Source organism: Lontra canadensis, unplaced genomic scaffold (genome assembly GCF_010015895.1).
Source record: "Lontra canadensis isolate GAN:19392208 unplaced genomic scaffold, GSC_riverotter_1.0 scaffold126, whole genome shotgun sequence".
Lineage (NCBI taxonomy): Eukaryota > Metazoa > Chordata > Mammalia > Carnivora > Mustelidae > Lontra > Lontra canadensis.
This window is the reverse complement of record NW_022631120.1, coordinates 2,168,524-2,193,599: the sequence shown is the minus strand read 5'-3', so window position 1 is coordinate 2,193,599 and position 25,076 is coordinate 2,168,524. Positions and strand designations below refer to the sequence as shown.

General features: G+C 42.4%; 1 protein-coding gene across 1 annotated transcript; it reads left to right on the top strand.

The window, feature by feature from the left end:
* Positions 1 to 752: 752 nt before the first annotated feature.
* FEM1C (fem-1 homolog C) lies at positions 753 to 23,917 on the top strand. The gene is made up of 3 exons (XM_032842288.1): positions 753 to 1,093; positions 1,924 to 2,655; positions 22,351 to 23,917. Exons 2-3 carry the CDS (start codon positions 2,112 to 2,114, stop codon positions 23,658 to 23,660), a joined length of 1,854 nt encoding a protein of 617 aa, XP_032698179.1. The 5' UTR covers positions 753 to 1,093; positions 1,924 to 2,111; the 3' UTR covers positions 23,661 to 23,917.
* Positions 23,918 to 25,076: the final 1,159 nt, after the last annotated feature.

The window sequence follows — 25,076 nt, the reverse complement described above, 5'->3', positions numbered from 1 at the left end:
CCAAAATAAAGTGTTCAAGAGATTATCAGTTTTTTTCCCTTTTTAAAAAAATTTTTTGATCAGTTTTTCAAACCCTCTTTACTCATCACGATTCACTACGGTGTCATTCCTAACATGCTTACACTCTTCTTCAAGCTAGTTTCTTACATCCCATGTCTTAACGTCATAAATGTGGTAAGTTTTCTTCCTGCAGCTTCCATGTGCTGGTTTTACTGTTGTCAGGAGCTCGACCTTGCTGACTTAACACTGCTCTGAAATTTTACCACTCTTCGTAAATTTTGTACCTTTTAGAGTCCTTACTTTAAAAAAAAAAAAAAAGAACAAATCATGTCTGGCAGCCTCCCCAACGGATCTTTTTCTCCTATTTCTGTTTCCAGTGTTTTTCTGGTCTTTTGTTTTTCCAAGATCTGAGAGCTCGGTGTGTTTCTACCCAAAGGAGAGAAAGAGTAGTCCGAGAGCATTTATGGGTGTGAGAGAGGAACAGGAACTGCCACCCTTCTGGAAGTTCTGGCCGTGGGAGCCGAAGGTCCCGCCAACCAGCCTCCCGAGAAACAGGCGCGGGGAAACCCGAGAGCAGAAGCCCGCGACCCGCCCGCACCACCTCCACCGACCCGGGCAGACGCGAGGCGATGGGGCCCCACGGCCCCGCCCCCTCGTGGGGCCACGCCCCCCGGCGTGCCTCACGCCGGAGCGTCTTCCGCCCCGCTGGCCTCCCCGCCCCGCCCCTACGCGGTTGCTCGCGGCGGCCGCCGCCCTCCCCCGGCCCAATGGCGCGGCTGCCGCGTCAGTGATGTGAAACCTCGCTCAGGCTTGCCCGGCCCCCGGCCCGCAGCCCATTACACCATCCGCCGCGGCATCCGCTGCAGCTGCTGTAGCCCGCGCGGACGGGGAGGGCGGGAGGCGGCTCGGCGTGGCGGGGCGGGGCGAACGGCGCGGCCGGATTCATTCCTGTGGGGCGCGGGGCATGGAGGAGCTGTGCGGCTGCAGGCGGAGCAGGCCGGCCCGGGCGGCGGCGCGGACAACGGTTTCCATTTAAGGGGGCGGCCCGAGCCCCAGCGGCCGGCGGCGGCGGAGAGGACCAGCTCCCGGGCAGGTAGTGGCTGCGGCCTGGGGCTCCCGCGGGGAGGCCCGGGCGGGAAGGGGAAGGAGGGCGTCCCCGGGCCGCGGAAGGCGGGCGGCGGGCTGGAGGCCCCGGGCTCGGCGGCCGGCCGGGCAGGGGTCGTGGTCGCTCGGGGAGGACGGGGAGGAGCTACCCGGGTCTGGAGAAGGTGGCGGTGAAGGTTATGGGGGGCTCACGGAGGTCTGGGGAACCTGCGATCCCTGGCGGGGGGTGCGGGGACGGATCGAAATGGGGCGGGCGAAGTTCTCTAGAAGGCGGCCGGATTTCCTGAGAGCCTCGAGTAGTTTGTAAGGAAAGAGAACCTTTAGTGCGAGGGCTCTGGCGCTGGCTGGCCGCGGTTTGTTGTGTCCGACCTTTTTGTTCCTTCGCGAAACCCATTCTGGCCACCGCGAGGCCTCGAGCCTGGCGCCCTTGGCTCGCTCTCCTCTGCAGATGTGAGAGAGAGAAACACTGCTGAACCCGCGGCTCTTGCCTCTTTCGGTTGTACTCTCCCTGGGCGTGTGCAAAGCAAAAACTAGAACAAAGCTTGGCTGCTTAGGAGGCGAGAAAACCGGTTGCTTGGAGTGTTCAATTTACCGCATATAGAAGAGAAACTGCCTGCCCGCGGAACATTGGGGTCGGTGTGCACCTTTTTGTGTTCTTTCCCACCGTGTTTGGGTGGCTTGAGTCGTCCCTAAAGTACGCCACCCGCCCCCCCCAACCCTTGCCACCTGTGAGTAAGAATTAAGAAAACCCAGTGTTTTTGCCTTCACCTCTGGAAAATTCGAAACTGCTACTTTTCCTCTTCCTTTTCCTTTTTCTAGTTTGGTGCTCTGGTGGTCAGATGTCGGAAGGCAGTAAGGCGACAGACTCTCCGTGGTTTTATATCCGTTTGGGGTGCAGCGGTTGACGTTGAACTTTGGTTCCTGTCACTCTTGCCTGTGTCTATAAGAGTTAAGCCAGAGCTTTGCTTTGAGGGATAAAGAAAGCGCAGCCTTTCCACTGGACATAAATGGATCTAAAGACAGCAGTGTTTAACGCAGCTCGGGATGGCAAACTGCGGCTTCTCACCAAGTTGTTGGCCAGCAAATCCAAAGAGGAGGTTTCCTCCTTGATCTCGGAAAAAACAAACGGAGCCACACCACTCCTGATGGCCGCCAGGTATGGGCACCTTGACATGGTGGAGTTCCTCCTCGAACAGTGCAGTGCCTCCATAGAAGTGGGGGGCTCCGTCAATTTTGATGGCGAAACCATCGAGGGGGCTCCCCCGCTGTGGGCTGCTTCTGCAGCAGGACATCTGAAGGTGGTGCAGTCCCTGTTAAACCATGGAGCGTCTGTCAACAACACAACTTTAACCAATTCCACTCCTCTTCGAGCTGCCTGTTTCGATGGCCATCTGGAAATCGTGAAGTACCTCGTGGAACACAAAGCCGACTTGGAGGTGTCCAACCGACACGGGCATACGTGCTTGATGATTTCGTGCTACAAAGGACACAAAGAGATTGCTCAGTATTTGCTTGAAAAGGGGGCAGATGTTAATAGAAAAAGTGTGAAAGGTGAGTCCAACTTCTTCGTTTTGGCTTTCTAAGTGTTTACCATTATTTTCAGGAAGTCTGGTCCCTAACTATAAACAGCAGCTGCTGAGTCAGCCAGCATTGACAGACCTGTTTTGATGAGGTGTCCCTTCCAGCAAACCTTGTTGGTCGTTTCTCCCGTGTTTGAGAATTCTTTGCGCAAGTGCGGTACAAGAACCTCGGTCACGATGTTAAGGAGCATTTTCTGTCTCTGATTTGGAGGCCCTTCCAATTCCTGGGCTCCCCAGAGTTACAGGGCATGTTAGTGGCAGTTGATCGGAGCCCTTAGGCTTGCACTGAATCCACTTGAGAATATACTTCAGTGTAATGTATTTTCTTAGCTTTGATTTTTTTTTTTTTCCCCTAAGAACACCGGTGGAGTAGAAACTACTATATTTAGTGAGTCATTGTCTTATGTGTCTTAGCTAGGCATTTGCGTTTGTTATTCTTTCGGGGAAGGCCAGGCCACACTGACCTGAAAGGATTAATACCAGTGGAAAAGGAGAAAATCCGTTCCCTTATTCTCTATTTATTGTGTGGCCAATAGAAAATCCTTTCACATTAGAACATGTATTAAATATAGCAGGAGAGAAAAGAGATTTTAAAAACTGCTACAATCCTGAGAGCCAGACAAGCGCTAGGTTAGACAGAAGTGGATTTGTTGGCTAGCAACAGTGTAAACACCTCTGTCCAAAAGAAGAGCTCAGGTTTACAGTTGTGTGTAATTTTCAGGGATTGTAATAAGCCTAAAGCAGCAAAATGATAGTTGAGAGGTTTTTTTTGAAACTTTTAAAAACAGGTGTTTTGATTGCCTGTTTTGATACTTGGAAATCTTTTTTTTTTTTCCCTTCAGCGTATTTATTTATACAACAGCAAAGTAATTCACTGCCCCATTAAAAAAAAGAAATCCCTTAAAACTTAAAAAGTAGGGGCGCCTGGGTGGCTCAGTGGGTTAAGCTGCTGCCTTTGGCTCAGGTCATGATCTCAGGTCCCTGGGATCCAGTCCCGCATCTGGCTCTCTGCTCAGCAGGGAGCCTGCTTCTCTCTCTCTCTCTCTCTCTCTCTCTCTGCCTGCCTCTTCGTCTACTTGTGATCTCTCTCTGTCAAATAAATAAATAAAATCTTTAAAAAAAAAACCAACTTAAAAAGTAGCCTACCTATATGGTAAAAAAAAACAAAACTCAAACAATATAAATTGATTGATGGTGTTCCCAATGACAAATCTTACCACCTCTGACTTCTAGACCTCCAACCCACTGGCAGCCACTCTTTATAAGCCCTGCTTATGGGGTTTTGTGTGTCCTGGAGATGGTCTGTGCAGAAACTTGTCTTTTTCTTCCCCCTTTCCCTTCTGTTAGTTGATACATGCAGTTTCAGTTGTGTTGTTGTTGTTTTTTTTTTAAACCTTAGATTATCTTGGATGGCATTGAACTCCAGCACACAGAGCTGCCTCATTCTGTTCAGCGGCTGCACGGTATTTCATTGTATGAATCTACATAATTTATCTAGGCCCTGTTGATGGACAGTTAGGGCATATCCAGTGTAAGCCGTGCTTCTGTAAATATTCTTGAACACAAGTGTGTCTTCGCACACTTGGGTGAGAAGAGCTGTAGGGTAGATACTGATAAATGGGATTGCTGACTCAAAGAGTGCGTTGTCGTGATGGTGTCTGATTGCCTTTCGGAGAGGCTAAAGTACACCATTATGGGAAAGGACATAGTTATTGGACAGAATTTACTCAAATTAGTAGAATCTTTTTTTTTTTTTCTTTTAAAGTTTTGATGTAAAATGATGTCGGCTCATTGTGATTTTCTGTAAAAAAATTTTTTTTTTTTTTTTGGAGAAAACATTAAAAAATCTCACCAAATGCCACTTAGAGGTAACTGATACATGTATGTGTTTTATTTTATATGCTCTTCTATAATCTTTTTTTTTTTTAGCTTAATCAGTAATGTCTTTAATGGCATTAATTTTGGCCCCCAATTTCAGTAGCCGCATACTCTCCCAATGGAGTTCTTTGTTGCTTCTGTTTTTTCAGTAGCAGACAACGTGTTTCCGTAGACATTCCTTCTTAGACATTTTTTCATTTGTTCCTGATCATCTCTTTGAGGTGGGTTGTTGGCTTAGAGTACAGCGTGACATTTTTGTTTGTTTTAAACATTCATTCCTTTAAAGAATGCTAGTCTTACGAGAACAGTTACTGTTTACATGACCATGTTAACTAAGAGGAATGCTTTGAAATCGTAACTAGTAGAGAAAGCATTAAAAGGTACGGCCGTTTGTTGAGGCATGTTGGATATTTTGTTCCTTTGTTTTGGGCTTTTCATTCATTAGCCTAATAACATACAGATTGTTGAGCTTACATATTTAGGTGAAGTTGTTTTAAAAACTCTTGGGTCATTGGAGAGCTAACTAGTGGTACTGTTTCCCTGAACAGTAGTACTACTTCCCTTTCCTCCTCCTCTTTCCCCCTAATGAACTGAATGGTTTCTAACTAGATTGATTACCTTTGCTTTTTTGGACGAATGTTCCTTTCATCACCATCCTCATACAGCCTTGTATGTGAGGATGTGGTCAAATGATCTAATTCTAGAGTCGTTCCACCCGCCTCCCCCAGCCCCATCAGTGTCTAGTACTTGTGTCTTTCGAAAAAATTACACATAACATGAGAAAACAGTTTTCAAAAATTATTTTCAGATAGTCTCAATTTTATGGACATACAGATATATGATATATGTGTGTGTGTGTACATACATACATATATACATTTACACACACACATATATATATATAATTTTGTGTGCAGTGCTTTTACCTGTTATGGTCCCTTTTAATTTCACCAGTGACTCTTAATTAAATTGGAGGCAGATTAGGATGTATATGCACCCACCCTCACTCTGATCCCAAAGCTTCCATTCTTTGATAATCACTCTCTCACCGACTCTAGATTTTTTTTTTATAGGTTAATGTGTAATAAAACAGCAGGAACCGGTTAAAACTGAGGCAGGAACACTGGCGAAGGATTGATCTGATAGGGCAGCAGGAAAGGAATATTCCCCCCCGCCGCCCCCGCCACACACATTTTCACTCTATCCAAGAATTAGAAAAGAGTGATGAGATGAGGGATGAAATGGAACTGTTTCTTAGGAAATGGTACATGTCACCTGTTGGAAATGGTTGTGAAGAAGGAAAACCCCAGTAGATTTTGCTTGGTCTGCTTAAATACCAAATGCACGTGACTTCTACATTCCATTACTTTTTAACAGGCAGTTGGCATTTGAATATACTATTTAACCTTTTTTCCCTTCATGACTTTTTAACAGGCTGTTGGCATTTCGAACAGGTTTTAACCAAAGGTGGAATTCATTCCCTAATTGAGGGAGCACTTCCTGAGTCCCTCAGCGTACCAGGCTGTTAGATTGAGGATAGAGCTGAGTAAGACCACATAACCAGTCCTTGTTTCCTCACTCTCCAGCTCACAGCTTCGTCGCAGAGACAGGCTCCTCCTCAGGTCCTTGCGCCACAGTATGCAGAGCGTGGCCCCAGTGCTTCCTTGTGTTTGATTTTTGGAATTACCTTATCCCCAACCATCCCAGTACTTGAGGGGACTCTGCACTCACTCTTTTCCCCTGGCATTCACAAAGAGGAGAAAACCTTGGAGATGTTTACCAGTACTTCTCCAGTTGAGTACAGTGGTTGATTTGTGAAACAGGAGAGTGGGGTTGCTGTTTAAAACCGTAGACCCCAGGGGCGCCTGGGTGGCTCCGTGGGTTAAAGCCTTTGCCTTCGGCTCAGGTCATGATCCCAGGGTCCAGGGATCAAGCCCCACATTGGGCTCCCTGCTCAGCGGGGAGCCTGCTGCCCCCCGCCCCCTCCTGCCTCTCTGCCTACTTGTGACCTCTCTCTGTCAAATTAATAAATAAAATCTTTAAAAAAAAAAAAACAACAAAAAACATAGATGCCAAATGAGAAGTGATTCAGCAAGCTCATCTCAGAGCTTCCACATTGATTTCACCACATCATGGTTACTGTCATGTTCCGCTTAGTTTGTTGTTTCGTTTTTGTTGGTGGTGGATTCAGAATAGGATCCGTGGTAAGAGACTTCAGCCCTTCAGTTCTGTTTTTGCACCCAGATTCTGTTGGGAATTGAGCAGCTGAAAGTGATTTGAGTACCAGAGACCAGCAGAAGAGCTGCTCTGGCTTGGGTTGGGAAGACTGGCCCTCCGAGAACAGGCTACCCTCCTGCATGGGTTCATCTTTTTAAATATCCAGAGGTAATTAGGGTATTAGTAATAAGACAATCACTGTGCATTTTCTGTAGGCAGGACACTGTGGTGAACATTGGAGGCTGTGAGAAGGTACAGGACGTCGCGTTTGTTAACTGCTGAAGGAAGAATGTGAACCTGTGCGGGATGGATTTTAGGGGTGTGATCTTTATGGGGACGTTGAACTGGGCCTTGAAAGGATTGTCAGGGTTCAGACCTGTAGAATGCACTGGATACAGTTTTAAAGGCTTAGGAAATGGCCTAAGGAAAGGCACATTGAGAAAGATGCATGGAGGGCCAGGAAGTGGAAAAGTCGGCATATTTGGACCCAACGGCACTCAGGGCTAGATTATGAAGGACATTGACTTCTAGGTAAAGAAGTTTGATTCTTTATGCTGGGGTAAGCTAGTGAAGTTTTCAGCTGAGAAATAACTGGGATCTTTCTTTTCTTTCCTCCTTCCTCCCTTTCTTCTTTCCTTTTAACTGCATTCTAATTCTATTACATTGTGAACTCTTTAAGGCTAGAGACCTGGTGTTTGTATCCATGTGTTAGAGTGGCCGGCCATAGTGGGTTTTTGGTAAATGAGTTTGTTGAATGAAGTAGGTTGGATTTATTAAGAGGGAAAGGATTATAAGCTCCTTGAGGGCAAGGACTGTTTTGTTCTTCTTTCACTACAGAAATAAAATCCGTACATGCAGACGTGAAGTAAGAAGTTAAAGCCGTAATCGTGAAAAATGAGCATTACTAGTCTTCAGAAATGGGAGAATTCATGTAGGCCCATAAGTAGAGCTGGCTTTAAAAGGGTTTGAGAGAGAGCTAGGTCAGGCAGTTTATTTGCCTTTTTATTACAGAAATTTTCTAATTTCTGCATAAGTGGAGAGAAGAATATGACTGGAACCACTATGAACTTACCACCTTGCTTCAGTAGTTACCCGCATTTGCCAAAGTTTTTTAAAACTTTGTTTCTAAAAATTTTAAACATATCTAAAAAATACATTTCTCTCTCCTCTCCTTTTGTTTTCTGCAGTCATTTAAAGCAAACCGCAGGCATGTTATATTAGTTGTCTCCCATAGTTTAGGGATTTTAGAGTATGGTTGTATTTCAGTCAAGAAAATGTGAAAAGAAATCCTATTACTACTTTTTTAAGGCACTGTAAGTGCAGAGGAATCTCAGGTAAGAAAAATCTCCCCTCTAAATTAAGAACGGTTGGTGTTAAGATTAGGGACAAAGAAAATGACCTTTGTCCCATTAGTAGGCTTCACTATACTTGAGGACTCTGTGTGTGTTGGAGGCAAGTTGTCCATTCTTTCTTGACTTTCCAGTGTTCTCCGCTGCTGGTCAGCCTCCACACAGTTACTTTCAGAGAACAATTAGAGAGACGGCCTTAAAACTTCTTCTCTTCTGGGGCCTGTGTGTGTTTTGTTTTGATAATAATGTTTAAATGACTTACTGGTTGAAGTCATTGACATTTTCATCCTGCCACATCAGGTTGCCCCTCCAAGGTGTGCACGTTCATCTTTTCTGTATCCCTGCCACACTTCTCCATGTCCCCAGGGTAGAATAGAAGGTGTGTAGACTGGGTGCAGTAGGGAATTACCCTCCATGTCCCACTAGGCCTGGAGATTGGATTTGGAGCTGTGAATCCTCACAATTGAGCTGGAGTTAGAGAAAATAAGTAGTCCCTGAGCCCTCCTGTCCTTTCAACTGCATGAAGTGTGTTTCACTCACCATTGGGGACAAGTGGTTCCCTCACCGAGTTCATCTTTATCAGATTTTCGTAGATTACAGTTGTTTCTTAAAACACAGTTCAGTAAAAGTCAGTTCAGGAAGCCCTTGGCTAATGCTATTGAGACATTAGGAATGTACGTGATGGAAGCTGGAGGTGAGGAAAGGCCCAGGTAAAGAAGTCACATGAAGGCAACTCTGCCAGAAACGTCTGTCTTGCCTTTGTCCCCCACGCTTGGGGAAGAATGGCCAGAAAGGGAGTTTTAATGAAGTCTGAATTACAATGTTGATGCTTTGACATTTTGTAATTTTCACCCAGTTACACTATATATTGGCTGCTGTAGTCCTGATCCCTTAATTCAGTTCCTCTTGGCCTTAAAATTCCACTAGATGTCAAGACCCATCTCCCAGGCGCTTTCTGATTTCCCTGAGTCATAAGAATTCAGCTTACCTCTGGTACCTCTGGATGCAGATGTTTTTAGCGTTTAACTTTGTTATGAGCGTCAAGGGCCTCAGTTGTTAAATTGCCATATGCTCCCAGCTCACTGCCTCACACAGAGAATGAATGAAGGGAAGGCACATGGTAACCGTGGCACAGTTCGTATTTGATTCTGTTCTGATTCCTTTTTTTTGGAACTCCTGTCCTTGAGTGTCTCTGGTGTTAAAATACATCCTAAGTGGAGGAGCCTTCTAGTGCTCCTTGCATATCTTGAAGTGTTTCTCTCTACCCCTTCTCACTTCTTCCCTTAACACGAACCATTTAGTTATTCCAGAAGTAAAATGCTTGGGATCAGCATTGTTCCGCAGTTGAATCGCAGGCCCCTCCCCGTCTTTAGAAGTGGCCTCTTAGAAGTCCCAGCTAGAGTTGAAGAAGAATGGATGGCAAGCACAGTAGGCTAAAGAGGAGAGGTGAGAATTCTTTCTATGCATTTCCAGCAAGTCTGTTACAGCAACCTTTAGTGGTTGCTTCTAAAGGTCAAAACTTGCACTTTTACCAGAAACACAGGTACCTTGATTTTAAAACAGCTTTGAGACACAATTCACATACCCTTCACCCGTTAAAGTGTTCAAATCAGTGTGTATTCACAGGGTTGTGTGGCCGTCGCCTCAGCCACCTTTTTATCACCCCCTCCCACAAAACCCATATCCAGTAATATATACTCTCATTTCCCCGCCTCCCCCACTGCAACTGAAGTAACCTCAGGCAACCACTAATCTTTCTGTCCCTCTGCATTTGCCTGTGATGGACATTTCGTGTAAATGGAAGCATAGTATGTGGTTCGTGGTGTGCTTCTTTCTCTTAGTGTGATGTTCTTGGAGCTCACCCATTTTATAGCACGCGTCAGTACTTGATTTCTTTTTATTGCTTTAGTCTTTTTATTGTATAAGCTCTCGTGTAGATAGACCACATTTATCAGTTAACAGGCATTTGGATTGGTTCTACTTTTTGGCTCTTGGGAATAAGGCTGATAAAAATATTCATGTGCAAGTTCTTGGGCGGTTGTAAGTTTTCATTTCTTTTGGGCGTACGTGGAGGAGTGGAATTGCTGGGTCACATGGCAGTTTTCTGTGTAGCCTGCTAAGGAACAGCTCGGCGGTGCCATTTCACATTCCTGTCAACAGTGTGACCAGAGTCCCAGTTTTTCCACACCCTCACAAACATGGGTTATTACTCTTCTCTGGGAGTAGCCGTCTTAGTGGGTGTGAAGTGGTATCATTGTGGTTTTGGTTTGTATTTCTTCAGGGTTCTGATGTTCAGCATCTCTTCATGTGTTTATTAGCCATTTGTTTATCTTCCCTGGAGAAGTGTCTTCTTGTTGTTTGCATGCTTTAAAATTGGGTTACTGGGGCGCCTGGGTGGCTCAGTGGGTTAAAGCCTCTGCCTTCAGCTCAGGTCATGATCTCAGGGTCCTGGGATCAAGCCTCGCATTGGGCTCTCTGCTCAGCAGGGAGCCTGCCTTCCCCCTCTCTCTCTGCCTGCCTCTCTGCCTCCTTGTGATCTCTGTCTGTCAAATAAATAAAAATAAAATCTTTAAAATTGGGTTATTGTTTTATTACTGAATTGTAGGAGTAATTTATATATTCTGACTACAAGTCCTTTATCAGATACATGATTGGTAGAGATTTTCTCCCATTCCGTAGATTGTTTTTTCACTTTCTTTTTTTTTAAGTAAATATAATTTTTTTAAGAAAACGAGGGAAGTTAAGAGTAACAGAAAGAGTGTCAGATATACAAAAGAAGAGGAATGAGTGAAATGAGTACTGGTCACCAACTTAATTTTTTTGGTAAAACCTGACATAATTATGAAATGTTTCTCCCATTTCTTTTCCTTCCTTCCTTTTTATCAAAGTATAGTTGACATACAATATTGTATTAGTTTCAGGTATACAACATAGTAATTTGAGTTAAACATATGCAGTGTTCACCATAATGAGTGTAGTTACCATCTGTCACCATACCATGTTATTACAGAATTATTGGCTATATTCCCTATGCTGTACTGCTGTACTTTTCATCCTCATGATTTATCTTATAGCTGGAAGTTTTTACTTATTAATCCCCCTTGCCTATTTCACCCATCCTCCCTCACACCCTCCCTCTGGAAACCACCAGTTCTCTGTATTTACGAGTTTCTGTTTTGATTTGTTTGTTCATTTTTTTTTTTTTTTTTTAGATTGCACATACAGGCGAAACCATATATTTGTTTTTTGCTTGACTGACTTATTTCACTTATCAGATACCTTATGGCCCACCCATTTGTCTCAAATGGCAAGATTTCATTCTTTTTATATTTGAATATTAATCCATTGTATATATATACACCACATTTTCTTTATCTCTTCATCTGTCAGCAGACAATTAGGTTGTTTCCCTTTGTTGTCTGTTGCAAATAATGCTGCCATAAACATAGGGGTGCATGTATCTTTTCGAAGTAGTGTTTTTGTTTTCTTTGGGTAGAGATACTCAGAAGTGGAATTACTGGGTTGTGTGGTATTTCTATTTTTAACTTTCTGAGGAACCTCCGTACTGTTTTCCCCAGTGGTTGCACCAGTTTACATTGGTTTTTTTCCCTGCTCTTTTGAAGGTATTGGTTACAACAACTTGGATTTTATTTTACAAGATGATTTTTTTGAAATATGCAACTGTAGCTCATTTATAAAATCGTTAAGAAAACACTGCAGGGTTTACTGCTACCCTTTACTACCTAGACAGGAACGTTTCTGTGGGTCAGACTGTGGAATCTAGTTGTACAGCACACCCTTTTCATGCTCTGGCATCTGATGTTCTCATTTAGCATAAAGAGGAATGGTGAAGTTTCATTTTCTGTGTGGTGTAAAACAGGCTGTGACCTAACCTTTCTTTTAACCTTATTATCGTATTACATAATATAGCTGTTAGATATTCCTCATCTATTTCCTTAGTGCTCCAAGTAACAAAGACCAGCAGCACAGGCGTCCCTTGGACCCACCATAGATCGGCTGAGTCAGAATCCACATTTTACTGTGATCCTCAGGTGATTGTGTACATTAAAGTTTGAGAAGCACAACTGTATTTAACTAAAACACACACACACAAAACTCAAACTGTGTGAGGACTTTACGAGGTAGCTGAATCTGTTGAATTGATATTTCTAGAAAAAGCAGTTTAAATTATAATAGACATTTTGTATTTGTAAAACATTTTACAGCCCTTGCGAGAACATTTTTGTATCATTAAAAATAGAAATTGGGAGAGGTTTAGAAACTGACTTAATTCTGATCCTGGAGTATCTAAGTAATCTTACCCAAATTGAGATATTTATAAATTATGTGTTGACGTTCTCATATGATTTAAGCAGTTAGTCGATTGGTAACAATGTTATGCAAACAATCATTTACTTACTGTTTAGTCAAACCCAAACATTTGGTTTGGAGCAATGGAACTCTTAGGGCTCCAACTAGTTATTACTCAAAATACTGGTGTGTTTTTGGATTACTTATTTTAGGAAAATCTTGATCCCTTTGTTAGGCACCTACATGAATCCCTGTCTCTTATGTGGCTGCTGTCAAAAGATGACAAGTCTCTTTAGAATTAACAGCAACTGAGATTGGCGCTTTCAGATGGGTCTTCTTGAGAAATACTACCATGTTTTTTGTTGGTTTGTTGTTTTACTAAGTATTTTAATTCCAGTATAAACATACAGTATAATATTAGTTTTGGATGTATAATGCAGTGATTCAACACTTTCATCCATCACCTGGTGCTCATCACAAGTGCATGCCTGAATCCCTGTCACCTGTTTCCCCATCCCCCACCCACCTCCCTCTGGTAACCATGAGCACTGGTGTCATTTCCTTCCCTTAGTATCCATCCCAGAACCATCTCCGTGAATATGGCTACTTTTTATTCTTCCATATTTTCTTAGCACTATTTCAAGGTTAAGTTATGTAGTTGAAAATTAGTATATTTAGATCTTACTATTTTAACTTTCTGTGTAAGTACTTTAACGGAATTAACACTTCATGGACCATTAGCTTGGTTTTTTAAGACATGTCCATTTAACAAGCATGTCTTTTGAGAAATCATGAGAATTTTCCATAATGAATTCAGTGTCAGAAATTTTATTTTTTCTCCAAATGAACATGTTCTGAGTCAGATGCTGAGAGTTGTATAAGATAGTGTTTATTTTCTTTCTTTTTTTCTTTAAGGGATTAATTAAATTTCAGTGCTAAATATCCTTAATTTCATCTAAGATGCCTGGTAGTATTTATTTTTGAACTTTATGAGTTCTGTTTTTAATTATCTTTCTAACTCTGAGGATACAAAATTAAGACATTATGAGGTAGAGCTACTGAATCTTCCATTATATTGTGGAAACATAGAGGCACATAACTGAGGAAAAATGCTCGAGTTGAATATTCAGTAGTATTTGACATATGATATTATGCACCAAAAGTCTAAATCACTGATGTTACCTAGCAAAACTAAATATGATTTTATTGGTCTTTGGCATGTAACTTAGCACAGACTGGTCACAAGAACATAGTAACTTGATTTTTAAATTCATCTTTTTACATTTTTTCACGAGAACTCGCATTTCCTCCTGAAAGCATATCCCTCTTGAGTGAAATAGTTAATAGAGCAAATATAGCAGATAACTGATGAAACTCAGACTAATAACTCCAGAAACTGGAACGTAAATAGACTTGTCATAAAAAAAAAAAAAAAAAAAAGTTTGTGAACAGACATGGAAAAATGTCCTATATACCTAGGTACAGAAGTAATGTAAATTAAAATTCAAAATTAACTCTAGTGCCAGAAAGAATACTGTAAAAGTGGATTTTTTAACAGATTGCCTGATTCCTTTGGAATGATTTGGAGATGTATCTTATGCTGTCATACACTTGTGATTTTGTTCTAAATTAGGCATTAATTTTTTTGTCATTTAGTTATTGAAGTATAATTTTCTTTTTAAAGATTTTATTTATTTATTTGACAGAGATCACAAGTAGGCAGAGAGAGAGCGAGAAGCAGGCTCCCTGCTGAGCAGAGAGAGCCGGATACCTCGATCCCAGGACCCTGGGATCATGACCTGAGCTGAAGGCAGAGGATTTAACCTGCGGAGCCACCCAGGCGCCCCTGAAGTATAATTTATACACAATAAAATCCATCCTTTTTAGTATATAGTTGTGTAAGTTTTGATAAACATACACTGTAGTTTATCCACCAGTGCAACAAAGATGGAGCAGAAAGTTCCTTCATGCCTCTTTGCAGTCAGCCCCTTTTCCAGAATCCACCCCCTGGCAATCACCTGTTACCTGTCGTTAAAGGTTTTTAAGCATTCATTTTAGTAGTGAAAATTTTGAAGCAGCGCAGATGTCCATTGGCCAGGGGAGTGTTCGTGTGAACTTGGCCATGCCTCCTTACTTGAACTTCTATAAAGCCATTAAGAATGATGACATAGTATCTGTGAAGTTCATGGAGACTACGTACTTGTCACTTAACAGGAGAAAATGACCAAGATGTGGGAGAAAAGCAGGTGACAGTCGTCTGTGGACTGACTTTAACTTTATCAAAACATCTCTATAGAGAGACTTGGACCTGAGACAAAAGTTATAGTTGCTTTAAAATTAAACTTTTCGTTTCATTTTCATAAACGTTTTTTCGCTTGTTTCTGAAGCTTCTCTTTTCTAAACTTTGGAGTCAAGGTCTAGGCTATAATTCAGAAGCACTTTTAAATTTTTTATTATTTATTTTTATTAACATAATGTATTATTAGCCCCAGGGGTACAGGTCTGTGAATCATCAGGCTTACACAGTTCACAGCACTCACCATAGCACATACCCTCCTCAGTGTCCATCACCCAGCCACCCTTTCCCTCCTCCCCCTCTCTCCAGCAACCCTCAATTTTTTCCTGCGATTAAGAGTCTCTTACGGTTTGTTTCCCTCCCTGATCCCATCTTGTTGCATTTTTTCCTCCTTACCCTCATGACCCCGTGCCTTGCCTCTCAAATTCCTCATATCAGAGATCATATGATAATTGTGTTTCTCTGATTGACTTATTTTGCTAAGCATAATATCCTCTAGTTTCATCCACGTCGTTGCAAATGGCAAGATTTCGTGGGGTTTTTTGATGGCTGCATAGTATTCCACTGTGTGTGTGCGTGTGTGTGTGTGTGTGTGTGTGTATATATATATATATACACACACACACATCTTCTTTATCCATTCATCTGTTGATGGGCATCTAGTTTGGCTATTGTGGATCTTGCTGCTATAAACATTCAGGTGCATGTGCCCTTTCAGATCACTATATTTGTATTCAGAAACTTTTTTCAGGCTTCGAGGGTGTGAAAGTGTGATGGTCATATGCTTGTTAGAGTAGTTATGATCTCTCTCCTAAGACTTTGCTTTTTAAACTTATTTTATTCTCAGAAGCTAAGTTTGAATCACTTTTTGTGATAATGAAGTATTAAAAATTTAAGACTCTTGCCTTAGCCTTAATAGTGTGGTAACGGCTGGTTGGGATATAAAGGACAAACTATATAGGATCTGTGGACTTTAGGACTAGAAGACCAATTTAGGTAAGAAAACTGATGTGTGTGGCAGTAACATTGTACTGTTAAAAGGTATTACATAATATCATCATAGTTCATGTAATAGGAATAACCACCAGAATGAGTGACAACATTTATTCACTAGGCGTCCTCAAAATGCAAGTTGGTGTGCTATAAACAATGAAGTGTCTTGAGGCCGTGGAAGTTGCTGTTGAAACTTGAAGGACAAGAAGTTAAAATGGTAAAGAAGAAAATTACAGGAAAACAAGAAGAGTACAGAAAAACGAAGAGCAGAGGTGTGGAGGTGGAAGTGAGCAGGCCTGTCCCCAGTGCTGGGAGGGACACTTAGGATGGAGTGACAGGAAGTATAAGTAGGGTCTCAGCTGTGTGATTGGCAGGTATTGACGATGTCTCCGAGAAGGTGTTGGCCCACTAGGGCCCAGGAGGCAAAGCCTGCCCACCCCCTATTCTTGTTCTGCCTGACTGCTAAGATGTTTTTGTATTTTAATGGTTGGGGGAAAAAAATTAATGAAGATGAATACTTTATGGCACATGAAGATGCCCTGGAGGCCCTATTTCAGTGTCCATAAGTCACATTTTGTTCTAACAAGGCCATCTCCATTAATTGGATGTATTGCCAAGGATACTCCTGGCCATGGCTGGGCTGAGTGGTTACAGTGGGGACATTACAGCCTCCTAAAATGCCATCAGACCCTTCATAGAAAAAGTTGGCCAGCTCCTAGAGAGATTCACAGTGCAGCATTCACTTTGGGCACGATGAGACGTGAGGCTGGGCAGGTAGGGTAGGCAAATAAGATCTCAGTCTTCTCAAATCCATTTCTGATAGTGTACTTGTGTGGGTTCCCACTAACTGAGATTAAGCTTTACTCACATAACATTTTCTGAAGCTCTGGCTTTCTTCCTCATTGCCCTCCCGCCTTACAGGGATAATGCTTTGAGAGGCAGTGTTGTAGAATTTTGAAAGCCATCTTGAAGGTTTTCAGTTGTATCTTTAGAGGAAGCACGGAAGGAGTTGAGTTGGAAAGGCACATGATGGGGGAGTTCCATTATGAGGTTTGGCTTCTATTAGGTAGAACTTACTCATCAGATTCTAGTACGACTAGCATTTAAAATATGACCCCAGGAATGCACAGTACACTGCATTGGCAATTGGGAGACAAGGGTTTCTGTTTTACTGCCAACTTCCCTGCTTTCTATTTGTAGAAGTATTTTCTCTGCTTTGTCTAGTTACAAATATAAGATAATGAGGGGGCAACTGCTGATACGTAACTCAGGAAAAAAGAAAAAAATGCTGTGCTAACGTATGGATACCTTTTTCTTCTCCATTATGTTTGCTTTTATGATTTGCTTCAACTTTCTCTGGGTTTAATTTAATGTTTTTCTCCTTTAGTATCTTGAGATGGAATCGGAGCCATCTTTTTTTTTTTTTTTTTTTTAAAGATTTTATTTATTTATTTGACAGACAGAGATCACAAGTAGATGGAGAGGCAGGCAGAGAGAGAGAGAGAGGGAAGCAGGCTCCCCGCTGAGCAGAGAGCCCGATGCGGGACTCGATCCCAGGACCCTGAGATCATGACCTGAGCCGAAGGCAGCGGCTCAACCCACTGAGCCACCCAGGCGCCCCCGGAGCCATCTTTTTAAAGCCCTTCTTCTCTAGGGTGCACGTTGAAGCACAGGTTGAGCCATGTCACACAGGATTTGTTACTTAAGGTTTTCATTTTCATCCGGTTACAAATATTTTCTCTTTTTCCATTGGGTTTCTTCTTTGACCCATAGGTTATTTAGCAGTATGTATTTTAATTTTCAAAACTGTGGAGATTTTTCCAGTGTTTTGTTGTTGCTGCTGTTGTGGTGCGTGTGTTTTCTACCTTGCATTGTGGACCTAGAAGAGAATCAGTAGTATCAGTCCTTTGCCGTTTCTGTGCATCTCACTTTGTGGCCAGAATGTGGTCCCTGTGTCTGTTCTTTCATATATCCTAGAAAGAAAATGGCATTCCACAGGTGTTGAGTCCAGGGTTCCTTTATATACCTCGGTTACATTAAGTTTGTTTATGGTTTCACATCTTCTCTACCAGTATTGGTTTTGTTCTTTGCTACTGAGAAACGTGTGCTCAAGTGTCCGGTGATGGTGGGTTTGCCTGATTCTCCTCGTAGTTCTGTTGATTCTTGCTGTGCATAATTCAAACCTGTGTTTTAGGTAAAAACGAATTTGGAAATACTGTATCTTTATATTGTTTTGGATTTTATTATATCCTTGTAAAATGTTTCCCTATATCTCTAACCATGCCTTTTGCCTTAATGTCTCCTTGTATCAGACAGCTTTCTTATTTATGGTTCGCTTCTGCATAGGGTCTAATAAGGTATAATTTTTTTCTATTTTGTTCACTTCAGCCTTTTTCTATCCCCGTGTTGAAGGTTTTGTCTCCTCTAAGCAGTTGTACATATTTCTATTTTCAGTCTTACAGTTTGTGTCTTTTAAGGAAGCATTTAGTTTGCTTGCACTTCATGTAATTACTGATCTATTTGGGTTTTAATCTCTGACTTTCTGATTTTTATTTGTCCTACCTGGTTTGTGTTCTTTGTCTCTGATTTTTTTTTGTCTGCCTTTGAATTATTTTTTCTTATTTCATTTTTTTCTCTGTATTAGAGGGTATGTAGTGATGAGATGCATATCCTCTGTTATTTGAGTGGTTACTGTACTACTTTGAATCCCCAAAGGAATAACATAAATTTCTGAGTTTCCTTCTGTCCAAGCAATGCTAAAATCTTTAGAATACTTTAATTCCAATTGCCCTCCTTACCTTGATGCTCTTGCTGTCAAGCATTTGACTTGTCTGTGTATTTCAAGCCCTATGAGACGCTTGCTAATTTTTGAAGTCATTTCTTTTCCCAGATTTACCCCTCTCGTTGATGCTTATGCCGATATCTCTGTGCTTCCATGTGCCTCCTCATCCTTTTGCCAGTACTAGGTCGGCTGGTAATAAATACCTTGGGTTTTCTCTTTCGTTCTCACCTGAAACAGTACTTCATTCACATTGATTCTTGCTCTGGGTATAAAAGTCTCAGTTGGCAGTTATTTTCCTTTAGTGCTTTCAAGTCTGTTGGCCTCTGGCTTCCTGTTCCCGGTGACAGCTTTGCCACTGGCCAAATTGTTTCTCTTGTGTAGGTCACTTCCACCTGTTCTCTGGTTGTAAAGTTTTTCCCTTTGCCTGAGCGCTGAGCTGTTCCGCTGGAGTGTGACTCGAGGGGATTTTCGTTGTATTTCTCTTTCTTGGTGTTTGTAAAACTTACTAAATTTATATGTTAATACTTTCCCAGCTTCAGAAAATTCTCAGACTTTATCTTTTATGTATTGCTCTGAGCCCATTTTCTTCCTCTAGAATTCTGGTTTACACGTATTAACCCTCTGACATCGTTCCCTCTGTCTCTCACTGTCTCTGCTTTGCCAGCCTGTCATCTCCATGCTTCTCTCTGTATATTTTCATCTGACGGATTTTTCCAGCCACTCATTCTCTGTTCAGCTGTGCGTAATCTGCTTGTAAAGCCACCCACTGAGGTTTTCAGTTCTAGAACATCCATTTTGTGCCTTTTTGTAGTTTCCAGTGTTCTAATTCTCAGAATTGTTTTTTAATCTCTCTTACTTAGCTCAGCATAATTAACTGTTTTAAAGTCTGTGTCTGATGACTTGTATGATCAGGATCTTCTGTTGGGCTTTTCCATCAGCTCTTACTTCCTTTGGTTTTGTGTTGGGGTTCCTTGATTGGGTATCAAACATTAGATAGAATATGAAAAATAATTTGAACCCTAGTAAATAGGTACTGTCTAGATAATATTTTCTGTAAGTAGCATTTGTATTTGCTTTTGGCTTTTGTCTGTTTTCAACTAGCAATCCTGAATTTCTTTTTTTTTTAATTTTTTTAAGATTATTTATTTATTTATTTAGCAGAGAGGGATAACAGTGAGAGAGAGAACACAAGCAGGGGGAGTGGAGAGAGGGAGAAGCAGGCCTCCCGCCGAGCAGGGAGCCTGGTGTGGGGCTCAACCCAATCACAGCTCAAGCCAAAGGCAGACGCTTAATGACTGAGCAATCCAGGTGGCCCCTGAATTTCTTTAGTTCAGTATTGATATGATCTTAAATTGGGTTTTGGTTCCTCCAATAGCTGGTTTGTAATTTGTCTTTAAAGACTAGGGTGCAGTTCTTCAGAGCTCTAACTCAAAGTATATGGGGGGTTTCAAAGTTCCCTTCTTAGTAGGTTCTGGACTCTAGTTTTCTCCTCTGGCCCTGCCTAGCTGTCAAAAGCTCCACTCAGTGTTTTAGCTACTGGTTCCAGAATCGGAAGAGGCCATTGGAGGAAGCTTCCCTTAGTTCTGGACTTCTCTGATTTTCTTTCTTCTTCCGGATGTTGTCCTCCTTTTAGCTCTTTACATGCTGTCAAACAGATTTTTCAAAATAAAATTTTCAGCTTTTTAAGTTGTTATGGGGGAGGGTGGTCATACCACTTCTGCCATTACTAGATATGAAACTATTCTGTAGGTTTTTTTTTATCTTAAGAGAAACCATTTCTTTTTTTTTTTTTTTTCCAGTGTTTGGTGTATTCTAATACAGTAGTTTTAAAAAACTGGCTTATAGTCGTTTAAAGAAACTGGCTTCTCTTGCATTCTTACTCTTGATTTTATGTGATTGTACAGAGAAGAATGCCTTCTAAACCTCCTGTTTCTCTTATATTGTCTCTTAGAGGAAAAGGGATTCTTAATTTAAAAGAGCTTTAAAAACACATTTCATTATAGCCATGTTTACTTGAAATTACTTCGAACAAATGAACATTAGTGTTAGTAGGGAGAGGCTCTGGGCTCTCACAGTGCTTGCTTACAGATGCATGGCTAAAACGTTCCGTCCAGCACCATTCCATTATAGAACTTTGAAATCCTGAGTCAGAGTAAATGTGTGCAGGTAGTGCTGTAGTTGTGTAGGTGCTGTGTAAGTCTCCACGGGATGACCCTGGGGAGAGTCAAGTCCCAAGGTGCAGTAACTGGCTCTTTCAAATTTCAGTCACAGATTTGTTATGGGAAGTGGGCAGGTTTCAGCTACTTTCTAGTCCCCCAAGGCCTTCCCTGTCTCTGGAGGTGAGTCAGCTGGTCATGGGAATCACGGTATGATAGGGACGTGGAGCTGGATCCTAAGGGGAAAGGCACTGTGGGGCTTAGAGGAATCTGCAGGCTTTTTCTGCCCTGGGGGAGACCCATTAGGAGACGCCGAGCTCAGGGTGGGCACCCTTCCTGGAGATACCCCTGGGAGGAAAGCAGGTAGTAAGCACAAACTGTATTGTTTGTACAAACTGTGATTCCCCCTTATCCTGGAGGGCAAGTTTTTGGAACAGACGAGTTCTCTGATGTCCACCGAGGGCTGGCCCCGGGTAGGCAGCTCTTTCTAAAGACACCAGTGCCAGCCTGCGAGAACTCTGCTGCACTCAGCCTCTGGTGACTCACTGCTGAAATTTTCTGTAAACACCGTAGGGTGATACCAAAGGTCTATGTGATAATTTTTGTTACGATAAGTAGTAAGATGTTTGGCATGAAACTTTGGCAGCTAAAATACTCGTGTGCTCAGAATGTCTTGGTATGTTGCATACGGGCGTTTCCTGATGTGCCAGGGTCTGTTGTCCATTTGAATCCACGTGTGGGAAGAGCAAGACGGCATTGGAACATTTAGTATGGCTTCAGAGAATGTTTACAAAATTAAATTACAGTGGGAAATTATCCATTACAAAGGACACTTCACATGGTTCCTTTTAAATTTCCAGTTGAACCACCCACATATTTTTTCACATTTTACCGGACTTGTTTTTCTCCTGGGAGCTTTCTGAGGAAAAGTACTCTGTCACCGAGAATTTTGACTAAGGCAGCTGAAGTTCACTTAGCAATCAGAAATATGGAAAAAACAATTTCTGACTCCTGTTAGAATCAAACTGGAGAATCTCAGATGTTACAGATTAGATTTCTCACTTATAAACGTGGACCCTTACCCAGAAAGTTACGTGACAGTCTGCAAAGCTGACTAGCTGGTTAATTGCATTTCATCACTTTTTAGTCATAGAATATGCACTTGCAAACACTACTGAAAAAACCCCAAGAGGACATGGATTCATGTTGAATTTCATTAGTGACTTTGATCATCTTTTCATGCCTAATTTGGTCATTTATTCAACAAACTTAATAAGTATTTATTTAAACCCTGCAATGTGTCACGCTAGTCCAGGGGCTGTGGATCATTTTTTTTTTCTCATTTGTTTTTAAATTTAAGTCCGATTAGGGGCCCCTGGGTGGCTCAGAGGGTTAAGCCTCTGCCTTAGGCTCAGATGATGATCTCAGGGTCCTGGGATTGAGCCCCGCATCAGGCTCCCTGCTCAGCGGGTAGCCTGCTTCCTCCTCTCTCTCTGCCTGATGCTCTACCTACTTGTGATCTCTCTCTCTCTGTCAAATAAATAAATAAAATCTTTAAAAAAAAAAGTCCGTTAAGGTCAGCCTGGAGCTGCCTGCTTTTCATGAGGTTCCTAAGCTACATATATGTACTCCATTGTCTCCTGCTCCCTCAAAATCTGTTATCTCTTTCTTTCCTCTCCTTAAGGTAATACTGCATTGCATGATTGCGCAGAGTCTGGGAGTTTGGACATCATGAAGATGCTGCTTATGTATTGTGCCAAGATGGAAAAGGATGGTTATGGAATGACTCCCCTTCTTTCGGCCAGTGTCACCGGTCACACAAATATTGTGGATTTTCTGACTCACCACGCACAGACCAGCAAGACAGAACGGATCAATGCTCTAGAGCTCCTGGGAGCTACGTTTGTGGACAAAAAGAGAGATCTGCTTGGGGCCTTGAAATACTGGAAAAAGGCCATGAACATGAGGTACAGCGACAGGACTAATATCATCAGCAAACCGGTACCGCAGACTCTGATAATGGCTTATGATTATGCCAAGGAGGTGAATAGTGCGGAAGAGCTAGAAGGTCTTATTGCCGACCCCGACGAGATGAGAATGCAGGCACTATTGATCAGAGAACGTATTCTTGGTCCCTCTCATCCCGATACCTCTTATTACATTAGATACAGAGGCGCTGTCTATGCGGACTCTGGAAATTTCAAACGATGCATCAACCTCTGGAAGTATGCTTTGGATATGCAGCAGAACAACTTGGACCCTTTAAGTCCCATGACCGCCAGCAGCTTGCTGTCTTTTGCGGAACTGTTCTCCTTTATGCTCCAGGATAGGGCTAAAGGCCTGCTGGGCACCACCGTTACGTTTGATGATCTTATGGGCATCCTGTGCAAAAGTGTCCTTGAAATAGAGCGAGCTATCAAGCAAACTCAGTGTCCAGCTGACCCGTTGCAGTTAAATAAGGCTCTGTCCATTATTTTGCACTTGATTTGCTTGCTAGAGAAAGTTCCTTGTACTCTAGAACAGGACCACTTCAAAAAGCAGACTATCTACAGGTTTCTGAAGCTGCATCCGAGGGGGAAGAATAACTTCAGCCCCCTTCATCTGGCTGTGGACAAGAACACGACCTGCGTAGGGCGCTACCCCGTGTGTAAATTCCCGTCTCTGCAGGTCACGGCCATACTGATCGAGTGTGGCGCCGACGTGAACGTCAGAGACTCTGACGACAACAGCCCCCTGCACATCGCCGCTCTGAACAACCATCCCGACATCATGAATCTCCTTATTAAATCAGGTGCACACTTCGATGCCACAAACTTGCACAAGCAGACTGCTAGTGACTTGCTGGACGAGAAAGAGATCGCGAAAAATTTGATCCAGCCCATCAATCACACCACCCTGCAGTGTCTTGCTGCTCGCGTCATAGTGAATCATAGAATATATTACAAAGGGCATATCCCAGAAAAGCTAGAGACCTTTGTTTCACTTCACAGATGATAATCTGCCTGGCTCGGCGCACTGTCGAAAGCACGGATCGCGGACAGTTGCCTCGTAAGTGAGCACTGTTGTGAGAACACCAGCATTCACTTGGCTTGACACCTCGTGCTCTCATTGGCTAAAGCATTAGAAGCATCAGCTTTCCAGGATTGGTTTCCCAGTATTTAATATAAATACACCATATAATATATTGTTTGTGAATTATTGAGAAATGGAATGTCCTACTCGAATTTCTTAAATTGTCTGCCAAAGGCTTACCTGTTCTGGTTCTGTTTGCTGTTGGGTGTTGGGGACAAAATTCACTGTTCTTCAGTGGTGTCTTTATACTTTACTGGTTTGTGAATTTTATACAATTGAAGGTCTTTTTTTTTTTTTTTCCTCCTGCTTCTTCCTTCTCTTGTCCAAGCTTCTTCACTCTTTCCACTTGATTTTTTTTTCCTCCCCATTTCTACTTACCATCGTTTTCCCCCCTTACGGACCCATGCTAGGTTGTACACCCTTTATGGACCTGTTACCATTTGCAATTACCATAAGTGCTTTATCTTCTCTATGCACCGGCTTAAACTTGACTGTTGTATGTTAGCACATTTTTCTATGCAGCAGTTGGTCAACTTCAACTCAAAACCTGTTACATTTGTTACAAAGTTCCTTTTTCTGAAAGTAGTACTCTTTGTAGCATGACAGTCTTTAGAGCTACAGGCTCAGGCTTTCTGTTTATTTGTTTTTGGGGGGTTTTTTTCTTTTTTTTCCTTCTTCTTCTGAGGTTTCTCTCTCTAATCCACTGAAATTATTGTGTGCTAAATTTGGGAAACAAATCTCTCCTAACTCATTAACCCAGTTGGAATTTAGGTCTGTTGTCTTAATATATCCTGCAGTAAAAGGAAGACTCTTGACAAAGTGACCCACCTTTCATGCCGCCAGCGTTGTCCTGCTCGGGCCGACGATGTGATTAGGTGTAGAGAATTCACATCAATTTAACCTCAGAGTGTATCATGCAGCTTTAACGAGTCACATTGAACTCTTCCGCGATCGGACCGCAGATCACTTTTAGTTACAAAAAAGAGCTACAGCATGTCAGTGGCATGGTGCTTGCCAAGCCCGATCTAGGCATCTAGGATAATTAAGGTATTTTCGTATGCAGTTTACCGCCGTAGTATCCAAGGTCAGTGCCAGTGTCCGTCCGTCCTTCCAGCTTCGGTATACCTTTCCGAATAACTTGCATGGATTACTTTGGTCGTGGTTTTTCGTCACCCTAGTTGAACACACAAGGTTGCAGTGCTTCCCGTCCCCTTCCTGAAGGTTAGCTTGGCTCCGCTCTTCTTTCCCTACGGTTTTCTGTTTTGTCTTGTTTTGGGTCGGGTTCTGTCGGTTCCTTCCACACAGTTTCGCTAATGCCACAGAAAGGGCTCTTTCAAG

Coding starts and splice junctions, on each gene's coding strand:
- FEM1C (XM_032842288.1), top strand. CDS start 2,112: ATGGATCTAAAGACAGCAGTGTTTAACGCAGCTCGGGATGGCAAACTG. Junction 2,656..22,350: donor TAATAGAAAAAGTGTGAAAG/GTGAGTCCAACT, acceptor CCTCTCCTTAAG/GTAATACTGCATTGCATGAT.